This window comes from Camellia sinensis, chromosome 1, assembly GCF_055761805.1.
Source record: "Camellia sinensis isolate YWXY chromosome 1, ASM5576180v1, whole genome shotgun sequence".
Taxonomy (NCBI): domain Eukaryota; kingdom Viridiplantae; phylum Streptophyta; class Magnoliopsida; order Ericales; family Theaceae; genus Camellia; species Camellia sinensis.
In genome coordinates, this window is record NC_138961.1 from 103,893,040 (window position 1) to 103,919,569 (window position 26,530).

Sequence of the window (26,530 nt, forward strand, 5' to 3'; positions counted from 1 at the left end):
GTCGGTAAGAGAGAAGCAAGGAGTCTGTGTCGGTTGTTGCCGGTGAGTATATATCAGAAAGAGAGAGAGAAGAAGAAATGCGCTTTGGGACCTTTGGGTTTACACAAAAAATTGTGGAATTAGATGGAGCACACGTTTTTATGAGAAGACTTAAGAGTAATTTGTCCAATTTTTATTAAGTCTCAAATAGTTCAATTCATTTTATTGGCCCGTATGTTAGGGTAGCTCTTGTTGACTACATATTTGATCAAGGACCTCTTTCCTTCTTTTCTCCATCTTTTTTACTTTTTTTTTTTTTTGTTTCTCCTATTTTTCTTCTCCTCTTCTTCCTTTTGAAAGAGGCCATTGAAAGAAAATTGAGCAGACACAGTTTTACCATGCAATCAATACAAACACAAGGACCTCTCTTCGTTCACTCAAATGCATTAACTCAAAATTTGATTGTCATTAAGGAATCAAAAGTATTACTCCAAATCATACAAATTTTCCAATAAGAAAGCACTACAATGCTTAAAGTGTAACCAATTGATCAAGTTCCAATCATGTAGGATCCAAGTTGAACCATGATTTACTTACAGAAGTTACAAAAGCTTGGGTAAAAAACAAAAAACAAAATGTGTATTCATATAATCTCTTCTAAGCAGATCCTGGGTTTGTTACGCCAGCACGGATTCTCAGCATTTCTGTTCTCTTACTTCTCTCCATAATGTCTACAAGCCAGTCCACACTTTCTTTAATTCCCATCCTGCAATGAAATTCCAAACCCTGGTTTTCAATTTTTACCTTTATACACTTGGACTCCATTTTAAGGTGGAGAAAAAGAAGAAAACTAGGAATCCCACAAGGATCACGTCCATCCGGTATGGTTCTATGATTCCAAATTCTTCTCATGTACCATCATTTTATTTGTTGAATGGACATGCCAATTTATTTGCAGGTGATTGACATTGAAATTGATAAGCTACGAATTCTCACCCATCATAAGCCGAAACAGCTTGAAGTGTGTAAGCCCTTTCATCTAATTTCTTGAGATCTAGATATCGATCAAGCTCTTCAGCTGATACAGCTTCAGCAAGATCCTGGCATCAAAATGATATATCAATAAGCTCACTATTAACATTTGAATGCAAAGAGTTGTGAGAAAATTATAAAACTCAGTTTGGTATTAAAAAAGGATGAAAGCAAAGAATACAAAATTCTTATGAGTCTGAAATTACTTTTCAATAAAATCATTTTCTTCAATATCCAGAGAACCAGACTGGCTCTATAAGTCCTATCACATGGTCAAACAGGGATGAGAGAAATCTGACAAATATGATATATTTGTCAAAAGGACTATACAATTTTCAATGTTAATATCCTCTCGGAAGAAAATAACCGATAACGATTTTCCCTTGAGACTAGATTTTTGGAGTACGGGATCCAGGTTTTAAGTATTTTCTTTAAATATGATTCAATCCTCTTTGCTGATTCAAAGTGGCAAACATACTGCTTTTTGGTCAGGAATTACAAGGGGACTAGAGCCACGGACAACAAGGCTCAGAGAACCTTTGTTTACTATTAGGCCATAAAAGACCTGGCAAGAAGCAACAGCTTGCTCACCTGCTTGTTTGCTAATATCAAAAGAGGGGCTCCTTGCAGATCCTCATGCCGAAGAACCTTTTCTGATAACCAAATTGAAAGTATTAGGGCAGCATTACATTATGAAATTAAAACTCTCCACTTGTGATAATGTTAGTAGTATCATAGCAAAGCTTCTATGAACTAGAATTGTTGAATAGATACCAAGTGCAGATTTTGAATCTTCAAAACGTGATGGGCAAGCAGCGTCAACTACATATATTACAGCATGTGCCTCTTCATAATATTTCTCCCAGATCGAGCGAAGACCAGGCTGACAGAATAAAGATCTTGCATTAATAATCCAAAATAACTAAAATAAATAAATCAAAAGAACGCTTCAAAAGATATCAAACATGACAGATGAGCCAGCTTGTACTTGATACCGGAGTGTTCTGCCCAGTTTTTTAAACAGCTGAAGTCTAGCTACATTCTCATCTCGTCTTTTTTTTTTTGGAATGCAAAAGTTTAACATTTTCCGGTAAATAAGCTTTAAAAAAAATAAAAAATAAACTAGACACAATTGCAAGTATGTCAAGACGTCAGTTCACACACATGATACGACTCATATGACATTTACTGTAGTTCGTGCTAAAGAAATGTTTGAATTAGCAACATGAAAACTACTGTAGATTAGATTTCAATACTTGTTAACAACTAAATTTTCAGTCACCACCAGAGTTAGTGAAAAAAGAACCTCTACACTGAGAAATTAGTTTATAATGGTGTTTATATAACCTCTTTCTTTTGTAATTGTTATGACATGTTAGTATTGTTTATAGGTTGAAACCTTAACCGTTGGGTTGAATATTAAAACATTGCTTTCAACTAAAAAGTTATTGCAGAAGTGACATAAAAAATGAGCAGCTCAGAAAATGGTTCTTAGAGCTGTTATAAAGATAGAAAACCACATTTGGAACTAATCCAAGTAATAGTAAGGTACGTACCTTTGTCACTAACAACTAACAAATTAAATCATCAGTTGCAGAAGAATTTCACAAACCTGACCTCCCAGGTCCCAGAACACTAGTTTTGTATTTGACACTTCAACACGCCCAATGTTTAGCCCCACAGTTGGCACAATTCTATCAGGAGGCAGGCCTTCCAAGTTTGAGTATTGTGCTTTCAACTTCTCCAGTAAAGTCTATAATTTTAGAGAGAGAAAAAATTAGTGGAAATGAAGAACTATTATTGAAGACCCCATAGAAGATCCAATAATACAATTTCACACATAATATGACTCACGGGTGACCCCTACAACCCATGTCCAACAAACTACAAAATTCCCAAATTATCTATAACTAAGCCCTATTTATTAAAAGACTCAAATAATTGTAAATTAAGTTAAATAATGCTCAAAACATGCACAATTAAAATTCCAAATTTGCTCCTTTCATCTTCACATGTGCTGCATCACTAGTTTTATCACTAACGGCTGATGAGCTAATTGATCAAACCTCAAAATTGTTCTTAGCTTTTTTGTTCTTAAGCATTAGAAACTGAAACTTGAGCTTGCTTCATTGATTGGTCATTGAACCTAGACAAGCTTCTTAACAAATTGGGTCAAATCTGTCCACAAGCAGTTTGAGTTTTCTAATGCTGAAATGCAAACACTGCTTACATAGAAGTTTACTTGTATAACCTTACATGTGGTATTTAATGGCAAAGAAACCTATCTAGGATTGCAACAGCTTGTATTGGACAAACATCAAATTCAACCTTCCAAAATTAATGATGCAGCCATGCAAGAGTAATGAAAAAGTTTCAAGGCATTTTTTTTTATTGGCAACAAAAGAAATTAATAAGCAAAAATAAAAAGAATTACAACAAAGTGAAAGAGAAAAAATAAAATTTCAAGGCATGTTCAGAATAAACTTTTATGAATTTACCCTAGTGTATGGGTCAATATGCATTATGGGTAAGATTTCTACCTACTGTATCTACTACTCCATTCAGTTATTTCACACCACTTATATACTAATCATGATTTCATAATGTGGTCAGAGTGCTAAATAACATACCAACAAGTACTTACAGACTCTGGTTTGTCTTGACATGGTTTTAGTCAATAATAAGATTAGTAAATTGTTCTTAGTCACACATTTTATTAAAACGAGAAATAGAAAGAGGACAAGAAGTCCTTATACAAAGAAAGGAAGAAGAAAAAGCAAAACAACATCACAAAACTCGAAACCGGAAGGATGGCAAACAGCAGCTCAATCCCTAGAGATCAAAAACAAAGGGACTCCTTTAAAAGGAGGAGACACAAATGCCCAAAATGAGGCCAAATATTCCGCCCTATCCCACAACGCCTCTACGCTTACTTCCTTGCCTTGAAAAATTCGAAGATTTCTCTCCAACCATATAACCCAGAAAATAGCAAAAACAATGCCTATCCACATTGTTTTGGCTTTCTTGGTACTCCCAAACCCGTCACACCGAATAAGAATCATATGCATACACTCCCGTGGAGCAACCCACTGTACATCACATAACCTGAAAAAGATGCTGCCATAATACAGAAGCCACTCCCTCGCCTCTCTATCATTCAAGTTTCTAATGAGATCAAAATTCCAGGAGATGGGTGCCATAGACGAGCAAGCCACTGACGCTATAGACACATTTGGAGAACGAACCAACTTGTAAAGAAGGGGATAAGATCTAGAAAACGAAATATCCCCTAACCAAACATCCTCCCAAAACCGAACGTTCTCCCCATTCTCCACTCTGAATGAAAAAAAATTAGACACAAGAGAATACAAATGAGAAATAGATTTCCACAGTGAACGACAATTGCCTCTATTAACCACATTAGAATCCCTACCATTGGATTGAACACCATACTTGCTTTTAATAACTGAACACTATAATGACTCACTTTCAAGAGGAAATCTCCACAACTACTTGCCCAATAAAGCAATATTCCTAACGATGTTTCCTATAGCCAAGCCACCTTTTGCCCTAGAAAGAGAAACAGTCTCCCACCTAACCAAATGAATTCCTTTACCCTTCTCACACCCTTCCCAGAGAAAATCCCTCATCAGTTTCTCAATCTTTCTTGCAATGCTAACCGGAATTTTGAAAAGGGACAGGAAATAAATAGGAATAGATCCTAATACAGATTGTACCAATGTGTACCTCCCTCCCTTAGACAATAAAGCTCACTTCCATCCCTCCAATCTTTTCCTGATTTTGACAAGAACGGGTACCCAAAAAGACACCAATCTAGGATCTCCTCCCAACGGAAGCCCCAAATATTTGAGAGGAAAGGAATCAATTGGACATCCCAGCATAGCCGTCACCCTCTGCACATGACTATCGTCCAAATTAATACCCACAACACAGCTTTTGCTAAGATTGACCTTGAAGCCCGACACTATTTCAAAAATTCTCAAAATCTTTAACAAACTCCCCACCTTACTTTCCTCCTTAGATGAGAAGAAAATAGTATTATCCGCAAATTGTAAATGAGTAACACCTATCCTATCCCTTCCCACCACAAACCCCTCAATGACACCCTTATCCTTAGCTAAATCAATAATCCTACCCAACACATCAACAACTAAAGTAAACAAAAATGGTGATAAAAGATCACCCTGTCTTAGACCCTTGGATGCTTGGAAAAAATCTCCCGCCTTGCCATTCACAATGATTGCCGTATTGCATGACGACAAGCACCCCCAAATCCACTTCCTCCATCTAACGCCAAACCCCTTCCTTTCCAAAACAAAATCCACAAACCCCAATCAATATGGTCATATGCCTTCTCAAAATCTACCTTAAATACAATACCCTCCTTACGTAGACCCCTATACTTCTCCACAACCTCATTAGCCACTAAGACTACATCCAAAATCTGCCGACCCTGCACGAACGCACGTTGCGCCGAAGAAATAATTTCCCCTATGACAACTCTAATTCTCCTAGAAAGCACTTTAGCTAAAATCTTATAAAGAGATGTGATCAAGCTAATGGGTCTAAAATCCCCAATCTTGATCGACTTCTCCTTCTTGGGAATTAGACAAATGAAGGATGTATTGGTGCACAAATTAACCTGTCCGCTCTCAAAGAACTCAGAAAATACCCTCATTAAATCCCTTTTTACAATTTTCCAACAATCCTGAAATACTGCCATTGAAAAACCATCTGGGCCTGGAGCCTTATCTCTGTCGCACTCAAATACAGCCTGTCTCACCTCATCTTCTTCAAAGGGTCTTTCCAGCCAACTAGCAGTCGCTACATCCACTGGAACCCAATTAATGCCCTCAATCCTTGGACGATCCACACCCCCATCAGAATATAGATTTGAATAAAAATTAAAAATTTTCTTGACAATAAGCGCCTCCTTACACACCACTTCACTTGGAGCCAGTTCCAAATTTTTAATAAAACTCTTCTTCCGCTTCCCCGACGCAACTCTATGATAAAATCTAGAATTGGTATCACCTTCTCTAGCCCATTTCAACTTGGCTCTCTTTGACCCCAAAAAATTTGCTCCCTAAAAATGATCTCCTCCAACTTCATTCTAAGCATTGATCTCCTATACCTTAACGTTTGAGATAAACCCTCCCCGACCTCCTTCACGTCTAACTCCCCAATCTCCTGAACTAATTCTGCTTTTATCTCATATCCCCAAAAACTTCACGTTTCCAAACTTTAAGATTTTCCTAGACTCCTCTCAACCTTCGCATAAACTTAAAATCCTCCCATCCATGATTTCATTTACAATGCATTTTCATTATTTTTTAAGTCAACCAAACATGGGAATGGACATTTTGATGGAATGGTCATTCCTTCCCACTTCATTCCACTGAACCAAACACTACCTTAAGAGTTACTTGACCAAGGGTGAAAGAACTAATTATGTTCTCAATTTTGGTTTAATTCTACACGTGCAAGACAAAGGCATTATCTGTTGAACACAACTTGGGAGTTACTTGACCAAGTTTGTTGATACGTGGAGATAGAAAAGTTTGATCATGCAATCTCCATTAGGAATTTTAACATAAAGGTTCATAGATCAAACTTTTCTATCTCCACGTATCAACAAACTTGGTCAAGTAACTCCAAGTAGTGTTCACCAGATAATGCCTTTGTCTTGCACATGCAGAATTAAACCAAAATTGAGAACATAATTAGTTCTTTCACCCTTGGTCAAGTAACTCTTAAGGTAGTGTTTCGTTCAGTGGAATGAAGTGGGAAGGAATGACCATTCCATCAAAATGTCCATTCCTATGTTTGGTTGACTTAAAAAATAATGAAAAATGCATTGTAAATGAAATCATCATTCACCAGGGTAAGGAAATGATCATTCCATGAGGAGTAAGAATCCATTCCAATGAACCAAATAGAGCATAAGTATCTTCCTTTCACCTAACTTGATATAAGATTTTTCCACCTTCATGGATTTCACCTGCACCACCAGGTTCATTGTAATTGAAATGCCCTAATTGGGGTGCCATGTAACTCTCATGTCACAAACTATTGTCGCAAAAGGAATATATGCCACTAAAATAACAACAGTTACCATCACACACAAGAAGGAAGTTAAGCTCAGTAAAAATCAGAAAGTGAGCTATCCATTGACTAGCCTAAACTAATTGGGAGGTAGAATATTGTCTTAAACTTTTCAGTGAAGCAGAGGCACAACACATTTAGGTATAATTGCCAAAGGGAGTAAAGTATGGGTGACTAGAGTGCAACTGGTAAGTTCTAAGTTCTGCACAAGCACAACTCTCTCCTGTCAAAATTTCTCATGCGTAAATAATGCATGAAATTTGTTCTTATGTAAATAAAAAAGTACTGAATTAGAATAATTAATAATCACGAGAATAGATGAAGAGTGAAGACTAAAATGTATGGACTATCCCTTCTGTTGGTTATGTCAGAGGACCAATAGATGGTTAAACAGATGTTTTATCACCGCTGTTTGGAATCAATGATAAAATAAACATTCCTAATACTAGACAAAAGGAGATAGATGAACATAGACATAGATTAAAAACCAGGAAATCAACTAAATTTGAATCTCCGTGCTTAATATAGCTTAGGATAGCATTTCATAAACTACCAATAGAAAATGAAATAATTCAAAAGAAGAGTAAACATATTACTGTTTTCCCAGCCTTGTCAATTCCAAGAATAAGAACATGAAACTCTGTCTTACTGAATATATACTTCCACAGTCCATAAAACAATGAAAACATCTCTGTCTGATTTATCTGCTATGATCTTTTCTCTGCAACCTTCAACAGGAAGAAGAAACAAACTTCATATTGTCTGACTAGATATCCCACATGCTTATCATTTCAACATTCTGAAACAAAAGGATTAAACAATCAATGTTTCAGACATGGATACGATACGACTATCTGAGGAAAGAAAAGCCCAGGTTAAATAAAAAATTTCCAACCTTTCTCTCTACTGGATCATGGTTTGAACACCTCTTAAAATTTCAAATTGTACAATATGGTCACAAGCTAAGAAACACGGACACATTCATGGATGAGGTGCCTTGTTGGACAATCGTATTAGACACGATACTTCTAAAAGCGTGTCCGACAATTCTTTAATGTTTCTTAATTAGAAATTTAAATTCATAATATCGGATACCTTACAAACATTTCTCGAACACTTTGACGACACTTCTTGAACCCTAAGAATACGACCCATGTGATGAATCTTTTCATAACAACAATGTTTTGCAATTTTCATAATGCAATTTGTGCAGTCAAAATATGTTTTGAAACATTTTTAAAGATAAATACATAGTGTGTATTTCAGTGTTCTACAATTGTTTTGTATTCTTTATAATACAATTGCTACATTAATGATATATTGATATTTAAATTATGAAATCTTGACTTTTTAATTTTAATTAATGTAATATACATATATATATATATATATATTTATTATTTTCATTACCTTTGAAAAAACTATTCAATGGCACCGTTTGGGAAGAGCTAAAGTAGGCTTTTTTGGTTATTTTAGCCACAAAAGACAAAATAGGCTATTTTAGCCACAAAAAACAAAATATTACATCCAACCCATAATCATTACACTCTTCTCTCACAAAAAAAGTCAAAAAGTCAAAAAATCCTTCCCAAACCAAGCTTTTTAGCCCAGGCTAAAATAGCTAAAAAAGCCAAAAAGCCAACCCACTTCCCAAACCAACCCATATAAATTTATAAAAATAAAATAAAATTTTAATGTGTCCCAAATGTATCATGTCCTGTGTTTTATGAAAAACGTTGTTTCTGTGTCAGCGTGTCTTGTGTCGTGTCTTTGTTGTATTGGGTTGTGTGCCTGTATCTGTGCTACTTAGGTCACAAGATTCACTCTAACATCACAATTCAATACTAATAAACATTCATGATGTGCGTGGCTCTCAAGTTCTAGTTTTCAAGTCTGATCAAAAACTATAAACAAATAGTTGACACATTGAGAGACACTTCATTCTGCAGAGCATTATTGATGAACTAAATTTACTAGTGATGATTGGTATATACATAATTATTTGTTCCTTTAAACATGGAAAGCCAATTTTCAATAATCAAAGAGTATGAAGTTGTTAACACACAGGAAAGAATTCGGCACTAGTTCACGAGGATCATCAGATATTAACATAGAGGGAAGCAAGAACTAATGGCATAATCACAACAACAAATGTAGTGTTGTCTTAACCAACCACATCGTATCTAAATCAAAGTTACCACACTATAAATGTCCTTTTCAATAATTCAATTAATTAAAATAAATAAAAAAATAATTCAAAATGATAAAGTCAAATACATATAGCATGAACATGGGGGATCAACCAAATAACAGTTTGATACTTTCATTAACAACCCATTAAAGTACCAATCCAATAAACAACACACAATCAAAGAATGGAGATCTCAGCCAAGGGTACATGGAAAATGGTCCTAAGATGTATTTGAGGATTGGGCAGTGGCAAGGAATGATTGAAAGATACAGATCAGGAAAGAATGACGAAAGAGGAAGAGGGTGAAGAGATTGAAGCAAGAAATTCAATTACATGCCAATTGTTTATTTTAATTTTAATAATAATAAAAAAAGAAAAAAAAAATGGTACCAGAAGAAGGTGCAAAAAGTGATATTGGGTGAATTGGTAAATCGCAGAGCTTCTCCGCCCTCCTGTCACTGTAGTTACCCTTCTTTCTTTGCTCTGCCTTCTCCTCTCTCTCTCTCTCTCTCAACACTTCCCAAACTTTTCTGCTTAGTTTTGTTAAATCTCTCAAATTTCTTCCTATTTCTCTCTCCATTCATTCTCCATTTTGACGCTGAAATTTCCCATTTTACCCTCCGGACTCCATTAAATTCCTCTCATACCCACCCCACCCCACCCCCCAAAGGTTGCCGCTTCCCCACTCCGATCTATCTGGGCTGCTGACCTTACAAGGGAATTAAGGTCCGTTCGTACCCTGGGCGGTAGCGCAGTTGGCTTGGGAGTCTCAAGAAATTGTTTGGACTTTTTTTTATTGTGCGAGTTATGATTTAAATGAGATTTGTAAATGAGATTTGTATTGAGGGCTAGAATAAATTTTTAAATTATAATTTCTCATCTGAAACGGATAGTAAAATACTTTAATAATCTCGACACGAGCACTATTTTAAATTTGCAGAAGGATGTGAGGGTTTTCTTATAATAAAAAAAAGCCTGTTTATTTTTAAAGGTAGGTTGAGTGGGATTGTTGGTGAGGGCACTAAGAAAAATCGAGTTTGTTTGATAACAAATGGACTAACAATAGTTCATGGTTGTTTTGAGAGATATGAGTGGAATTAAACATGTATCAACTAAATTTCACAAATATCTTTGTTGCATTACAATCAAATTTGGACTTATACCAACTAATAAATGCATTACATATTTTCATATTTAAAATATATTTTATAAATATTAAAATTATATTTTAATATCAAAAATTATATTTCATAAATATATAGTTTTTGGTACAATTTTATTTTTTAATATATTTTATTTTTGGTATAAATATTATACTATTATATTTTTATATTAAATTATTTTGATATAAATAATGATGGAGGGCAAAATGGTGGAATAATTAAAAAAATGATAGAGAAAAGAAGTAGAGTAAGTAAATTAAGTAGGATAATAGAGGGCAAAATAGTATATGTAACGACCCCAAAACGTGTATAAGGAATTATCTTTATTTACCTATGGGTTAATGTGATTATATCTTTTGAATTGAAGCATTATCTGTTGAGATACAACTTTAAAACTGGAATTAACGATCTTTATGGGTTCAGAAATCAGAATTGAGTACGTAGATATGTTAATGGGAATTTTTAGAGCTATTTGGGAAAATTAATTGAAAATTTATTTTGTCTGATTTGCTAAGGTGTGTTTGGGTGGTTAACTTTGCACTGCAAATTGAAGGCCTTAGAGGCTTCAGAAACCAGAACAGAATACATAATTATGATCAGCGTAATTTTTAAAGTCATCTAGAAAGTTTAATTGAAATTTGATTTCGTACGATTTGTAAGGGTGTGTTTGGCCCTCCCTAATTGTGATAAGGTTATATATGGTTATATATATGTGATATATGAGTGAACTCATCATCTTTGAGCCAAAAATATCTAAGAGAGAGCGAGAGGACTGTAAGAGAGGAAGAGAGACAAAGCTTCTCTAGGAGAGAGAGAGAGCTCAACATTCATGGGGGTTTGAAGACAATTGAAGAAATTGAAGAAAGAGAAAGAAGATCAACCATGGAAGCTTGGAGAAATTGAAGAGAGCTATGAAAAGGGCAAGGATTGAACCAAGGTATGAAGGTCTATCTTGAATCCTTATGTTTAATGTATCAATTTCATGAAATCATTATGATATTGGAAAATTTGAACCCATTTGGATGAGGGTTTTATGTATGTATTTAATTGAACTAAAATTAAGGAGTTAGAATTTGAGTTCTATGATTTTGTTTATGATTGGAGCTCAACTTTATGAATATCATATGAAATGAACCTTAGATTGTCCAAAGAATAAGATCAAGCAAGAATCAAGTGTAATTGTGGGTTTGAGAACTTTTAAGATTATGAAAGATAAAGCTTTGATCTTGAACATTGAGGCAAAGATTGATTTGTTTGAAATGGAATTACACTTGATTGATGTTAGTTTATCATATTGTGGTGTAATTTTACATGTTTTGGGGTGATTAGAGTTGAAATCTAGCTTAAAAAGTGGAAAAACAAGTGTTAGAGCCAACAAACTTTTTCGGACAGCAAAATTGACCCAGAGCCGCACGTGCGGCAGGGCTTCCCGCACGTGCGGCAGTCCATTTCCAGATTTTGCTAAAAAAGCATGTGGTCCCGCACGTGTGGCCCAATTCACGCACGTGCGGCCAAGTTTCCCGTACGTGCTGGACAACCCTGTTTCAGCCAGCGTCAAATAAGCATATCTCTTACATCCAGACTCCGTTTTAAGTGATTCTTGAGCCTAAACTCAAGCCTCGAAAGTCTAGTTTCCATTGGTGGTGGTCTCACTCCCAAATGCTTAGAACACAAATAGATATGCCCAAATTAGTGAAGATTGTTCACTTTCTGTCCAACCATTTCATGTTATTTTCTCACCTAACCCAATTCCCTTCCATTTCTTCCTATTTTTCCTTGATATGAATTATGGTCCATTGAAGACCTATGAGTTTAGAACCACCATAACTAATTGATCAAAGAGAATAAGTAAGGGATCGGTTATAATCTCATATTATATTTTGTACATTGTGTTTGTAGGTCAAGACAAGGACATCGTCCCATTACTATCAGAAGCCCATCACTGTGAGTAATAGTAGTGTAACGATATGTTTTACTTACTTCTTGTGCTTATGATTTATAAATCGTTGTTTGAGAATGACATATACTAATGATATTGTGCTTTGATTGAATTAATGGACATGATTGAACGATGGCATCAATATGGACCTAAGGTTGTTCTATTCTTATTAATAAAAGTGGGCCCGAGGCCGTTCTGCATTACATGTGGGTGTGAATTGTTTATGACTCATGGCCCTAAGGTCGAGGGAGATGGAGACATGCCGATGTTCCATCTACCCTATAATGATATGAATCATATATGATTAATGGCTCTAACGCCAAGGGAGTTGGAGACATGTCGATGTTCCATTTTCCCTACATTGCCCTGGACAGCTGTCATTATGTTGGGCCTAAGGCCGTTTTGTATCAATCATGGGCCCGAGGCCGTTCTGTATTACATGTAGGCCTAAGGCCATTTTGTATCAAACATGGGCCCGAGGCCGTTCTGTATTACATGTGGGCTTGAGGCCGTTTTGAAATATGGTAATGGATAAGACCTGTGTGTGGTTTGATATATGTATATTTATATTCTCCAAGGCTATTCTTATTAACCTAACCTCCTTACATTGCTATTATTCACCGAGTCTTGCTCACTCCGTTATTATGTACATTTATGTAGGTGAGCCATTGGGGGACCAACACTAGAATTGTATCGAGGTCCATCTCTTTATCAAGCCGCCAGGTTACGCCTCTGCGTTGAGGCTTTAATTTTGTATTGGAGAATTATGTGGTTCAATGAGTCCTATGTAAGTGTGTGTGAGATCTATATAAATTCTGTGATCGTATATGTAAATATGGAAGTGTATTTAAATGCTTAAATTTATTTAAGTCATCATGTATGCACAAGCTCAATGGACGTTATCTTTATATTGATATTTGCTTCCGCTTCAGGCCCCGTATTTGGAATAAGTATTCGTAAAATTTTGTTTTGAGGCCAATGAATAGGCCGATCATGGAACAAACTTTTAGGGGCGGGTTTGGGTCGTGGCAGTATATCTCCCTCTAATCCTAAGGGACTATTTTTCTAACACCATCTCTCATGGTGGATTACTAATTCCATCCATGGAGGCCTATTATAGTCCCAAACGTATTGTGAATCCACTTTCCCATTTTGCAAACAAACACAATATTAGTAGACCCCACATCCATCCTAATCCAATCCCATCTCCTATAACCCAAAACAAACAGATCCTAAAGGGTGTTTGCAATGTGGTTGGGTACGATTTCAAAATGGAAAAGGGTATACAAGTTTATTTTTTAGATTTAAATTTTAGATCTAATGATGTGTCAAGAAGGTATTTAATTATCAATTAATCATCTTCTTCACACATTGTTAGGTCCATTTTTTGGGTCTGAATAATAATACTCTTTGAGAATAAAATTCAAATTAAATTGTAGATGACAGATGGACAACTTTGTTATCCATAACGAAATCACGGTTTGGCAGCTTGAGTAGTTTCAACCTATTAAAACATAATTTTAAACAATTATTAAGTACTTGCATAATTTATAATACTAATTTGTATAGTAATATTATATATATATATATATATATAATATTAATTGATTTTAGGGCACTCGGTTGATAAATCCAAATTTGGATTTTCCTTGGCCAAAGGTCCGGGCGCTCAAATATTTTATCCAAATTGACAAGCTCATACAAAATGACCAAATTACCCTATATATATTGTTGCCAAAACCAAACAATCCATTCTCTCATTCTCTTCCATCGTCTCTCTCTTATCCTCTCACTCTCTCTCTCTTACCAAGTTCTCTTTTTTCTTCCCTCTCTATTTATTCCTTTCCTAGATCTAGGGTTTTAAACCCCTCCGTCGATCTCCCCCCATCTCTCTCTCTCTCTCTCTCTCTCTCTCTCTTTCTCTCTGTCTTCATCTTCTCTCTCATCTTCCATCTCCAAGTCTAGTGATGTTGAGTTAATAAAAGAGGCCAATCTTCTTGGTGAGATCTGTGCCGACATTGGAGGAAATGTGGAGCTTCATCTACTCTAAGAAGGCCTCGAGCTTTAACTCAGACGAACCTCTTACTGGTCTTCAATGGCGATCATCGCACAACTACTCATCTCTCTCTATCGCGTGTTCTCTTTCCATCATCATCACTCTTTCTCTCTCTTTCTCTCTCTCCCTCCCTCTCTCTTTTTCCTCAACTTTTCTTTCTAATAGCAAAGCTGGTGGCTCGATCTCCTCTTTGACTGCAGTGACAGTGGTGGTGGTGGTGGCAATGGTTGTGGAGGCAGTTACTCCTCGATCTCATCTCTTTCCATTGCTAGTTCTCTCTTAGATCTATAGATCTGTGAAATCACACTTGTACACAAATTTATTGTATTGAAGGTGTATAACACGACGTTCTTCTCAAGTATTTCATGGAACAATCTTGTTTTCAATCACAGTTCTTGTTTCAATCACAGTATTGTGGTTGATCGAGATTGTTTCTTTGTGAAATTTAGCTATTTTTTGATGAGGCATGGAGGCTCAATGACTCTATATCAGGCATCTTTTTTTCTTCTATTTCTATGTATATGTCTTTGTTTAAATGTTTCAATTTCAGTGTTTTCACTAAAAAATTGTGTTGCTATTATTTTTGTTTAAATATTGTATGGGGAGTAAATAATCTTCACTTTCGTACTCCTTGCCTTCATGTTTTGTTCACTTTAACGGCGTCATTTCTGCTGCAAACACAACAGAGGTGAGCTAACTGGCAGGTGTCTCGCTTGAAAACCCCTCCGATGATCTAGTTAGCACCCTCAGAGAATATAGGAGAATGATAGAGTATTTTTTGGGTATTCTAGATTGCGTACCTTCCACACTGAAGTCCAGGGCTTTTATACAGACAACTCGTCTCATTTCTCTATGTAGTGCGCATTATTTCCATTGTCTTGGGGCAAGAGCATGTTGTTCTATTATTCCCTTACGCACATGCACTTTATCAGAAGTAGACAATCTAACAAACAACACTAGCTTGGATAAATCACTGTTTGTCCCTTACCAACCGTTAAGGCACGAGTAATACCCAACCAAGCTGCTCTTGACCGAGGTAGCAGTAATTCGATTAAGTCCATAGCCTTCATCTGCAAGTCCCGAGCCGTGTTTCCATTCAGAGCTTAACCGAGCTAACAGCTCAGTTTTGCAAAATGCAGATGCTCTACTCTTGCCATTTACCACAGCCCAACTTTGCTTCGCCCACTACAGTTCGGTAAGCTCAGCTCAATCCATTAGAAGAATACCTTGGCTGAGAAAGAGGAGCTCGGTCAGCTCTATTTGGTGGATTCAAATATGGTCTGGCTAACCACAAAGCGATAGATCGAGCTCGGCCCATCATATCGACAGCTCGGCCCCTTTTACACAGTTAAAACTTCTCTCTCAATTGCCCCTTAATCCAATCTACTCCAGTATGATGTAGATTACTACAACTAACTAAGCTAGATATCTTGCCCGGTTAGAAGAACTGCACGATATGAATATCATGCTTCAAGGAGCTCGGTACAAACCTCATGCTTCAAGGAGCAAAGCGCGAATCACATGCCTCAAGGAGCACGGTCCCCCATTATTCTGACACAATATCTTCTCAGGAACACATATGATTTTGTCATGATGATAAGTGCGATTCCTCAAAAACTTTCAAATCTTGGCGCCCCTTCAAGTGCTATATACATACATATCATCACATCCCTTACTCTCTACTGTTTGTCTTCTTCACCGATGGCATACCCGACGAACCAAAGCACCCAACCTCGATTTTTCGCATCTTGTGTCTGTAGACGTCCCCGAACGTCCCGGGAGGGAATCCTGTTTTGTTCATTGGGCTTACTACAGTTCAGACTCAAATGCCACGGTTCTTAATCTGATCTCACAATGTGCGATGTGAGATTGATAAATCACCAAAGAGTCCAAATCCGGCAAATCGTTTTGGAAAACTGATTTTTAAGAAAGAAGTGCCAAACATGGACTGCTTTGCCAGATACAGAATCGCTATCTAAATATTTTATTTTGGGGGAATTTAGGAAACCCTGACTCGTGCCTAAGGCCACGTGTCCGTCATCACCAAAGTTACCTCAACTCGGGAACTTGGGTACGATTGGGGAAGGTCATTTCATGAGCACTCCAGCTCGCCCGATCAAAGATCGGCCACTACTAAGCATGATATCTTGTTGTTTTTGAAAACACATGTGTTCTTATTCCGGTTATTAACTTAGAATTACTATGTGAAGCGCACAATATACAAAATATAGACTAGATTGTCTAAGTTGGAACAAAGCATCACATATCCGTATATTTTGAAAATGGATTAAATTTTGCTACTCGCAAGTAGGCTAAAACACGAGTTTCGACAAATTATTCCAACTCAAGCAACCCAACCTTCACCCACAGGCATTCAGGCAGTTATATCACATAAGCACATAGCCTCATGGTAAGCATGCTATCATGGCAACACTCACACTCATGTAAGATGCTAAAGCATAAAATCTTACCTAGTACTCCGAGCCAAAACAAGAAACTAGTTAGGAATCATGCATGATCCTAGTTCATGTTAAGATGGCTAATGCAACACATGCAAAATGCAACTAAAATAAGCTCGACTATTCTAAGAATGGCATGTGAGATGCTACAGGTAACATGTATTCAACTTGGAATTGAAATACGATGCAGTTAGTATGATGCGCCGAGCCTGGTGCGTGCAATACAAATGAATGTTATGCAAACATGCTGTCATAAGTATGCTAATTTGAAACATGCCCTAAAACTAACCATCATAAGCTGGTAAATAAAAAGGAGAAAGACGTGGGGTTGGAAGACATGCATCACACACACGCACACTTATTACAAAGTTCACCCTCTCGCATAGGGTCCGAAAGAATAATATAAGTTAACTAACTAACAAAGCTAATTAATTATTACAAAACCACCTAACTAATTAAACAAATTAACTAAGCTTGTAAAGCAGTAAAGCAGCCTCGGGAAGAGGGAGGAATGCATGCATGCTCGACTTTGCTCTGAAATCCATCGCCATGTCATGTTGCCTCTGTTTACACTGCTCTGCACCTCTGAAAACTTTGAAAGTCTCAAGGATGCTTCTGAACCACTCCCTGAGTGTTATGGGAGGTCACCGGCCAAGACATAGGGCCACCGGCCAAGGGATAGTGGTCATCGACCATTTGTAGGGATCTCGACCAACAATTCATAGCCGACCGGCACTGAAGATGGCCGGCTGACCATTTCTTCCTGCAGAATCCTGTTTTTGCTACAACAGAGGGCAGACAGAGCATGGCAATGCATTTTCAAGGCAATGTTTGCACCACCACCCTCCTTATCATGTTTAAAACTCAAAGGAGTATGGCTCTCGACCCTCGGGCCACCGATCACGCATTCCAATGCATGATGGCCAAAGGAGCCAAGTGTGCAATTTATATCAAATGAAATGCACATAACATATAAGGGGCCCCAACCTCTATCATGCTTAATCAAGAAGCAAGGGATGCGTGCTTAATGCTATGCAACCTAGGCATGCAAGCAAGCTAATGCAACATGAGCATGATGCAAATCCAATGCAAGATAAGCATGTTAATGACAATGCCATACAAGGCTAATGGTGACAAGCATGCCAAATGCAATGTAACCTAAACAAGTATGCAAGATGCAACATGAACATTCAAGCATGCAAGGCATGCAAAGGTGGATAAGTATGCAACAACATACAAAATGAGACAAGCATGTGACAACATGATAAAGGGATAAGCATGCAACATACTAGCATGCAACAACATGCAAGGTACTAAATATGCAACAAGCATGCAACAACATGCAAAGGATGGACTTAAACCAAAATGGATGGCTCTCAAATAGGCCCAAATCAATGGCCAAAATGCTGAAACGATGGCTTGAAAAAGTAAGGAAATGCATGCTCATGCATTGGCCCATGACTTAAGCATAATAGCACAACTCTCAAACATGATGAAGAGGTGACAAATGTGAGAATTTAGCAATGAAGTAAGCTCTGAAATTTCATGAGGAATGATGCCAAATCAACTAAACAATGCAAGCATAGCATGCTAATGGACTTAAAGCTCAAAGCTAGCCAATGGGCTTGCACCATGGCCATATCAACGAAGCCCCAAAGGGTCAAGGTGACCCAAAACAGTCCTAAGGAAGGTCAAAATAAGGCCAAAGCATGCATGGAATGAGGCAAAAAACAAGCCAGCATGGTGAGCACAAAACATGACGCATACAAGGCCAATAAGGAGCATTACACTACACCTATCAAAACCGAGCATGAAATGACTTCACCAACTAAAATCAGAGCTATAACATGACAAAATGAGACCAAATACACACTGATATGACATCTTATAAGCTTAGGAAAAATGACATATGCAATGGCTCATTCTTAAGGCATAAAGTACCAACTCCTCAAAGCATGGAAAGAGTGAAAGATGTGGGTGCATGACCATGAAATATGCTCTGAAATCACATATGAAATGATGCCAAATCATGAAAATAGTCCAAGCAATGCATGCTAGTGACTTGGACATTCAAAGCCAACAAGCTAGGTTGAACCATGGCTATACAAAACAATGCAAGCATGACCAAAAAAACACCAAACAGACCTTAATCATGGTAAAACAAGGCTAAAATCTTCTTTGGGTCAAGCCAAAATCATGCTAAAAACAAAGCTCAAAGCACAAAGCATGTTAGGGCAATTTCATGGAAATGCACTACAAGTGCATGGTGTATGTAAGGGGCTATTAAACCAACTTTAGAAAGAGTTATGACATGCTAAAACAACCCCAAAATCCCACTGAAATGAGGTCAACATGAGCTAGAAGGACATGCTCAAACATGAAGCATACAAGACTAGTTTGCAAAATTTACACTATGAGTGTATAAACCAAGCATGGAATGACCAAGATAGACAAAAACAGTGGCATATGACAGAAAAATAACCAAAAATACCAGCTAAGACATGGCCAACATGAACTTAACAAAGGTGCTCACATGTGAGGCAAATATGACAAGTATTGAAGACAACAAGGAGAGGGGATAGCCCTCTCCTTCTTAGGACCTCAAAACACCATCCCCACCACTGAAATCCCTCTGGATTAGAGGGATTTCAGTGGTGAGAAGGCCAATACAAGGTGGTCCCGAAGCTCACAAAAAAAGACACAAAAATGAGGCCAAACAAGGCCTAAGAGGGGGTAAACAACCCCAAACACAAAAGTGATCTTAAACAAAGATCAAAAGATTGCAAAATCAAAACTTTTATCAGTTATAAGTTAAGCTCAAAATAGCATGCAAGATAGGCTAAAAGTTTGATCAAGATAAAGCTTAAAAGAGGGAAAAAGAGTTACCCTTGAAGCTCGGCAAAAACCAGCAGGTTCTGGACCAAAAACCCAGCTCCTTAACCTCTGAAAATGACCTCCAAGAACCTTAGGTTGATGGTGGAAGTGTTAGGCTATGAGAGATATAGAGGGATATATATCCTTTTGCCTTAGACTAATTTTTTTGGAACCTCTCTAAAGGAGAGGGAGGCCCTCTCTTATAGAGAAACAAGAGGGTTCAAGCTTCTTGGAGAAGTTAGAGCAAAGGTTCAAGCTTCTTGGAGAAGCTAGAGCAAAAGGTTCAAGAGGTTCAAACTTCCTCAAGAAGCTAAAACAAGGGTTCAAAAGGTTCAAGCTTCCTCAAGAAGCTAAAATAAAGGTTCAAAAGGTTCAAGGTTCCTCAAGAAGCTAAAACAAGGGTGCAAATCCTCTATACACGTGTATGGAGGGGGTTAATTGTGGATGCCAGTTGCACCAGTTGGCATAAAATATCTGCATCAAGCAGATGAACAAGGTTCGGCCACCAAAAATGCTCGATCGACCAATACAAGTGCCAGCCGACCAAATATAGTGCCGACCGGCCAACACTCTTGGCCGGTGGCAATAAAAAAGGGCTGATGGCCTCATGCCATGGCCGGTGGGTTGAGGGGATGGCAAAAAAGCCAACCTCTTCCCTTAGAAGCAAAAACATAAGTGTTTGGTCCATGACCAAGCACAAAACAGATGAGTTGAGAGATCTTGAGGCAAGGCATGTAGCCGAGACCTCCGAGAACTCAAAACGAACATGAGCATGGATGATCATCAAGTGTTCAAATGATGACGTCCAAGTCTCGAGAACAGTCAAAAATGGGGTGTCTACAGTGTCCTAATTAGAGCATTTTTATCGGGGATTTTTCTTCACCGCCATCGTCGGAGCTTCCCTCACTGATTGGAACATCGCTAGAGGCCTAACTTAGTGAGTTACTCAATCTTCCTCAATCTTTCATGACTATTCTTCATGTATTTGAGTTTAAACTATTATTATCCACCTTTGAATCACAATAACAACACACAAATCTTGCTAAAAATGCGTCTTTACTGGGGTTTCGAACCACCTCTAGTGTTAAATGTCCCCTAAGCCTTAGCTATTGTAGCTTACTTTTTGTGCTTCTTTCAGATACAATAGCCCTACAGTTCAGACTTTCGTGGTTCTGAATCTGATTTCACAAGTGCAATGTGAAATAGATAAACACAAATGAGTCCAAATCTAGTAATTCTTTTGAAAAATCGATTTTGAATCAAAAATGTCAAAAATGAATTGCATTGCCAGATTTCAGAGTCGCCATCTAAATATTTTTAGAAAATTTAGGAAACCTCGAGACTCGTGCCAAAACCCACTTATCCGTCATCACCAAAGTGTCTCGGCTTTGGAACTTAGGTATGAGAGAGGAAGGTCATGAATTGAGCACCTTACTTATCCAATCAAAGATCAGCCTCTACTAATCGTGATGTGTTTTTTATTTACATTATATGCTCTTGTTCTGATTATTAGGCTATTTTTACTATGTGATGCACACAAGTATAGACTAATTTGCAAAAGCTGGAACACTTGATTTTATGTTTGTTTTGAAAGGTGTTTGAATATGTATCACTTGAAAAGGTGATCTCATACGTATACTTAAGCAAATCATTCTAACTTAAGCAATTAGACTTCATCCACTGACATTCAAATAGCTATATCACTTAAGCACTTAGCCTCGATGAAAGCGTGCTCGATATGACAACAATCACACGCATGCAATATGCTAAAGCAAAGAAATGCTTACCCCAATATCCGAGGTGAGCCAAAGAAGGAAAATAGTTAGAAGAATGTATGATCCTAACAATGCAAATGACTAATGCAACATATGCAAAGATGCAACTACTAAGCTTGGTTACTAGTATGACACGTGGGTTAATTCAAGGCATGCATAAAGCATGTATTCGAATAAGAATTTGAAATTGACATTGATTAGTATAATGAGCTGAACCCTTATTTATGCAAGACGAATGGATACAAGTCATGGAAAATGCTAATTAAAACATAATGTTCTATGCTATCCATCATAAGTGAGTAAATAAAAGAGAGAAAGAAATGGGGGTTGGAAGACATACACACATTATTACATATTTTCCCGAATAAATGTCCTACTTTAAGCTAATTATTACAAATTTGAAATAACTAGCTACACTAACTATTTATTACAAATTAGAATTAAACTAACTAATTAGTTACAACACAGAATTAATTAACTAAGTAATTAACTATTACAAGTTCAAAAAGAATTAACTAATTAATTAACTAAGTAAGCTAATTAAAATCGAGCAAGGGTCAAAGAACCACACGTGCCAATGGGAACATTCTCCCGAAAACGCCTCTGTTTTGCTACCAGAACTGTTCTGTCTGTAGAAAATACTTCTGTTTTTGCCTCAACTTCTGCTTTATTTTGCAGGAAAATGACACTACCTGGTTGAAAAGAGGTGGTTGACCGGGTAGTAAAAGTGGTCGGCCTGATTCAAAAGGTGGCCGCTTGGCCACTAATTTTGATACTACCCTGCTATATTAGAAACGAAACAAAGCATAAACAGAGTGTTTTCAGGGGATGTTTATCCTCTCTGCCTCTCCCTATCATGAAATAGATCAAGGGAGGGATAGAATCGGTTCACAAATCATCAATGGTAGCAAAGTTATTGCATGATGATCCATGACTCGATTGGACAAAAGCTTAATAAGTGCAAATAAAAGACCCACAAAACCTCCTCCCTATCATGGGGTTGATTAAGGAAAGTGGTTGACATTGATTCTTGAACCATTATCATCACTAACAAGTCTGAAATGGCTCAAGACTCAATGGGTTCAATTAATGTCCGATTGAACCCAACTTGATTTTATTATCTTGTTCCATTCTAGTCCAATTTTATTGCCTTTTCTACTTATCTTTCCATTCATTAGTCATTTTAGTCCAAGAATGAGAATTAAGTCCACTAAATGGAGAGAAGTGTCAAACAAAAAGTTGTTTTCTGCATGAGAGAGAAATAATGCCTTGGTAATGAACCTTCGAAGAGATTAAACCATTAAGCATGGAAGGGTCTCTTTCTCAAGCTTAAATAACACTCGTTGAAACAACTCTCAAACAAATAAATAATTAAAAAAAAACAAGAAAGGAGGGAGAGTGCAGAGGTGATTATAGGTGAACATAAGTATGAAAAACATAAAATAAATGCTATCAACTCAAATAGGTTGTCTAAGGTCTAAACCACCAAACCTATGAGGATAATTACACTACATAAATGAAAGAAACACACTAAAATAGTCCTGAAACTCACAAAAACAATGTTGGAATTATTATGGGAAGCTAGAAAAAGTATGCTAAAACAATAGAGAAATGAAGCTAGTAAATAAGCTTAAGGAGGGGTGGCTAATCCCTCCACTTTTGGGACTTCAAAACTAGTTTTTTAGCCTTTGACAACTCTGAAAATCAATAAGGAAAAGTTGGAAAATAGATGGGAAACACAAGGACAGAAGCTTGGAAAATAAGGTTCAAAGAAGGGTGGTTAACCCCTCTACCTTGGATAGCTTTAGGCCACAAGTTTCAGCCCATAAAAATAGTGAAAAAAATAATCCAAAAACAACAAATAAAGATAGGAAAGAAGTGGTGTCAAGAAGCTAAAAGTTATACCTCTTGAAGAGGAGTAACACTTTGATTCACAAACCAACAATTTCTCACCCTCAAGTGCTGAAATTTAAGCTCAAGAACCTCATTAAGGAGCCCTAAAAATTAGGTTAGGGAGTATAGATAGAGAGTGTATAGGTTGTAAGATAGAGAGAGAGAAAGAGAGAGAGAGAGAGAGAGTATAGGTTGCAAGATAGAGAGAGAGAGAGAGAGAGAGATTTTCAAGAATTTTTCACTTCACAAATTTTTCTAACCTAAAAACATAAGGTATGGCTCTTTATATATAGAACAATTGGTTGATATCTCGGAAATATCTGTATTGAGCTAGCTGGTGTAGTGAATGCACATGGAGGGACTGTTGGCAGTAAATATCTGCTCTACCGAAACAACTGGCCTGCAAGCCACTAGGGGGACGACCGACCACCAATTTCTAGCCAACCGGCCACCAGTTGGCCTGCAGGCCTCTGGGTGGTCAGGCTTGGAAAAATACTATTTTGGTCCGAAAGTGGTGCAAAGTTAGTAGGCTTCTGAGACTCAAAACTAAGGCTTCCTACTGAGGAAATCGAGCATTTGCACAACATATAAATTCATCATTGGCTGATCAATCGGCGGTGCCCAAGTCTTAAGGGCGGTCAAAAATTAGGTGTTTACAGCTGTTCATCGCACTGTTCATCCCTTGAGATGAACATGGATGCATCTGGGTCAGACCGGGCAAAAACCTAACTTTTAATCCAAAATCACAATTCAACCGGGCAAACTTCATGTTTGTCACATCTTAGGAAGAAATCGAGCTATGAACCAAGTGACATAAAAGGACTCGCGACCGAGCTAAAAATCTACACTCGTGTGGTTGAACTAACCCCAGACCTGTTAGGCAGACTGAGCTAAGACTCTGCTTAATACAAAACCGAGCTACAATTTTGCTCATTTTTCAAACGAGCTAAAATCCAGCCCGTCTAAGTGCTTGAGCTAAAGCCCAGCTTCTCTGAATGACCGAGTTGATACCCCAACTCGTCTGTGCAACCGTGTTGTCACTTACACTTAATTTTGATTTTCCACCGTACAGAATCCTAACATATCAACGCAAGCATTCTCAAAGACCTGGCAGTCACTACATAATTTGACTAACACACTCTGCCGAGCAGATTCCACTAGGCTACATGGGGCTATGTCGTTTCCTGGTAAACAAGCTGGGCGCATTAGCTAAGTTCTGTGAGGAGTACGGCGTTCCAGCCGACGTACACTTCAAGATTAGCAAGAAAATGATAGTTCCTTGGGGCAGAAAAAACGCTTGCCCTTTCACTGTGTTATCTATCATAAAATGGGTGCTTTGCTTCCTAGTACAGCCGTTGATGTGCGAGTTTTTAAGACGCACCAGGCTGTGCCCTACCCAAGTGTCCACCAATACCTTTTGCATAAATCACCAGCTCGGCTTGAACTTAGGCCTGTCTGAGATACTACGTCAGTACATATTCAATCACACAAGCGATGAATTTAACTGGTACTTAAAGATAAGACCGGGTAAAGAACGTTTAGTGACCTGTAGTATTCTGTTACCCACGTCATTCGTCGGGCATAGTTCAGCAGCTATGCTGGCCTTGGTCTCTATCGCCGCCATATCCAATCGCACAAAATCTCACCAGGCTAGCAAAAGGGCTCGCTTAACTAATCTTTCGGCCGAGTTCGTGGTTGAGTTAAGCAGCGAGCATGTTGTAGAGGTTGATCTAGCTCCTGCCTGATAGCCGAAGTTAAAGGACCGGGGTAAGGACATCTAAGCCAATGCTGTGCACCTCCTTACCTTTGATTTGTCCAAGTCTCTATTGCTGCCAGGCAACATGCTCAGGAGCAACCACATTTAGACACTCAGATGATCAAGTCCACGGTGAAGTCCATGGCCAAGGTAAGTGTTCTTACAAAATTTGTTTAACTGTTTACTCGGTTTGTGCCTTCTAATCATTTTTATCTTGCAAGCGATCCAAAAAACCCACCTTGTGATGGACCAAGTAGTCAATCTACGACAGAAGGTAGTTGACACCATCGCGCAAGGCAAGTATTTTGAAATTGAGTTGGGGCGAGCCAAAGCCTCACTTGAGCTAGCCAATGTAGGCAACACTAGACTCCTCGGTCAACTTAGCAACGTCGAATAGGAGAGGCGCGTGCCGAGCTTGAGGCATTGAAGAAGGAAAAGTCTAAAGTCGTGAAGGCAGCTAAAGACCAAGGCTTCAAAGACGTCGATGAGTGCTACACGAAGCAAGTAAATGCCATAAAAGATATCTTCTTCCAGTCTAGTTAGAAGGCTGCTTGCGAGAAGCTCAGACACGATTCTTCAATCAAGGTGTTCACCGCTCCTCTCCCCACTTCTTGTCGGACTACATGGTCTCTTATGCTGAGAATGTCTTTAATGCCCTATAGGAGGAGAAGGCCGAGGAAGAGGTAAAAGTTGCACCGGCCGAGCTCGGTGGGGACGAAGAGGCTATTGTAACTGAGCTAGAAAGGGCTACTGTTGGTGATGACTTTGCTAATAATCTGTACCCTCTTATTGAACTTGTGAATTTTTCTTTTTCTTTTTTTGTTTTTGAGTATTGTAATCTATTTGCCCCAACTTTTGTACTCAACTTAACTATCAACGAGAATTTCTAAGTTTTTACCATCTTTGATTTTCAAATCGATGCATGCTTGTTTTTATAAACCGAGAAAAGGCTAGCAACCTAATATGCCCGGCAAATTTGGCTTGTTAATAAGTCCAGAGTTGAACAAATCATCAACCCAACCTGCCAAGAAAAATCAGTTTGGCAATAAGCTTAAGGGTTGAACAAATCATCAACCTAACTTGCCACGCAAAATCAGCTCGGCAATAAGCTTAAGAGTTGAACAAATCATCAACCTAACCTGCCGAGCAAAATCAGCTCAACAATAAGCTTAAGAGTTGAACAAATCATTAACCCAATCTGCCGAGCAAAATCATCTTGGCGATAAGCTTAAGAGTTGAACAAATCATCAACCTAACTTGTCGAGCAAAATTAGCTTGGCCATAAGC

The 26,530-nt window shown here is 37.8% G+C and overlaps 1 protein-coding gene across 2 annotated transcripts; it reads right to left on the reverse strand.

Annotated features, from left to right (window-relative positions):
• Positions 1 to 425: 425 nt before the first annotated feature.
• LOC114265970 (uncharacterized) lies at positions 426 to 10,116 on the reverse strand. Of its 2 annotated transcripts, none has more exons than XM_028206843.2 (7): positions 9,719 to 10,116; positions 7,734 to 7,936; positions 2,624 to 2,764; positions 1,786 to 1,894; positions 1,603 to 1,664; positions 976 to 1,079; positions 426 to 745 (listed from the first exon to the last, which is right to left on the reverse strand). In XM_028206843.2, the coding sequence occupies exons 2-7, from the start codon at positions 7,824 to 7,826 to the stop codon at positions 637 to 639; spliced, it is 618 nt and encodes a 205-aa protein (XP_028062644.1). In that variant the 5' UTR covers positions 7,827 to 7,936; positions 9,719 to 10,116; the 3' UTR covers positions 426 to 636. The 2 variants fall into 2 exon arrangements, with proteins under 2 accessions (XP_028062644.1, XP_028062647.1); XM_028206846.2 differs by having other exon boundaries at positions 7,787 to 7,936; positions 9,719 to 9,894.
• Between the last annotated feature and the right edge of the window lie 16,414 nt (positions 10,117 to 26,530).

Coding starts and splice junctions, on each gene's coding strand:
- LOC114265970 (XM_028206843.2), bottom strand. CDS start 7,826: ATGTTTTCATTGTTTTATGGACTGTGGAAGTATATATTCAGTAAGACA. Junction 2,765..7,733: donor TTGACAAGGCTGGGAAAACA/GTAATATGTTTA, acceptor CTAAAATTATAG/ACTTTACTGGAGAAGTTGAA. Junction 1,895..2,623: donor TCTGGGACCTGGGAGGTCAG/GTTTGTGAAATT, acceptor TTATTCTGTCAG/CCTGGTCTTCGCTCGATCTG.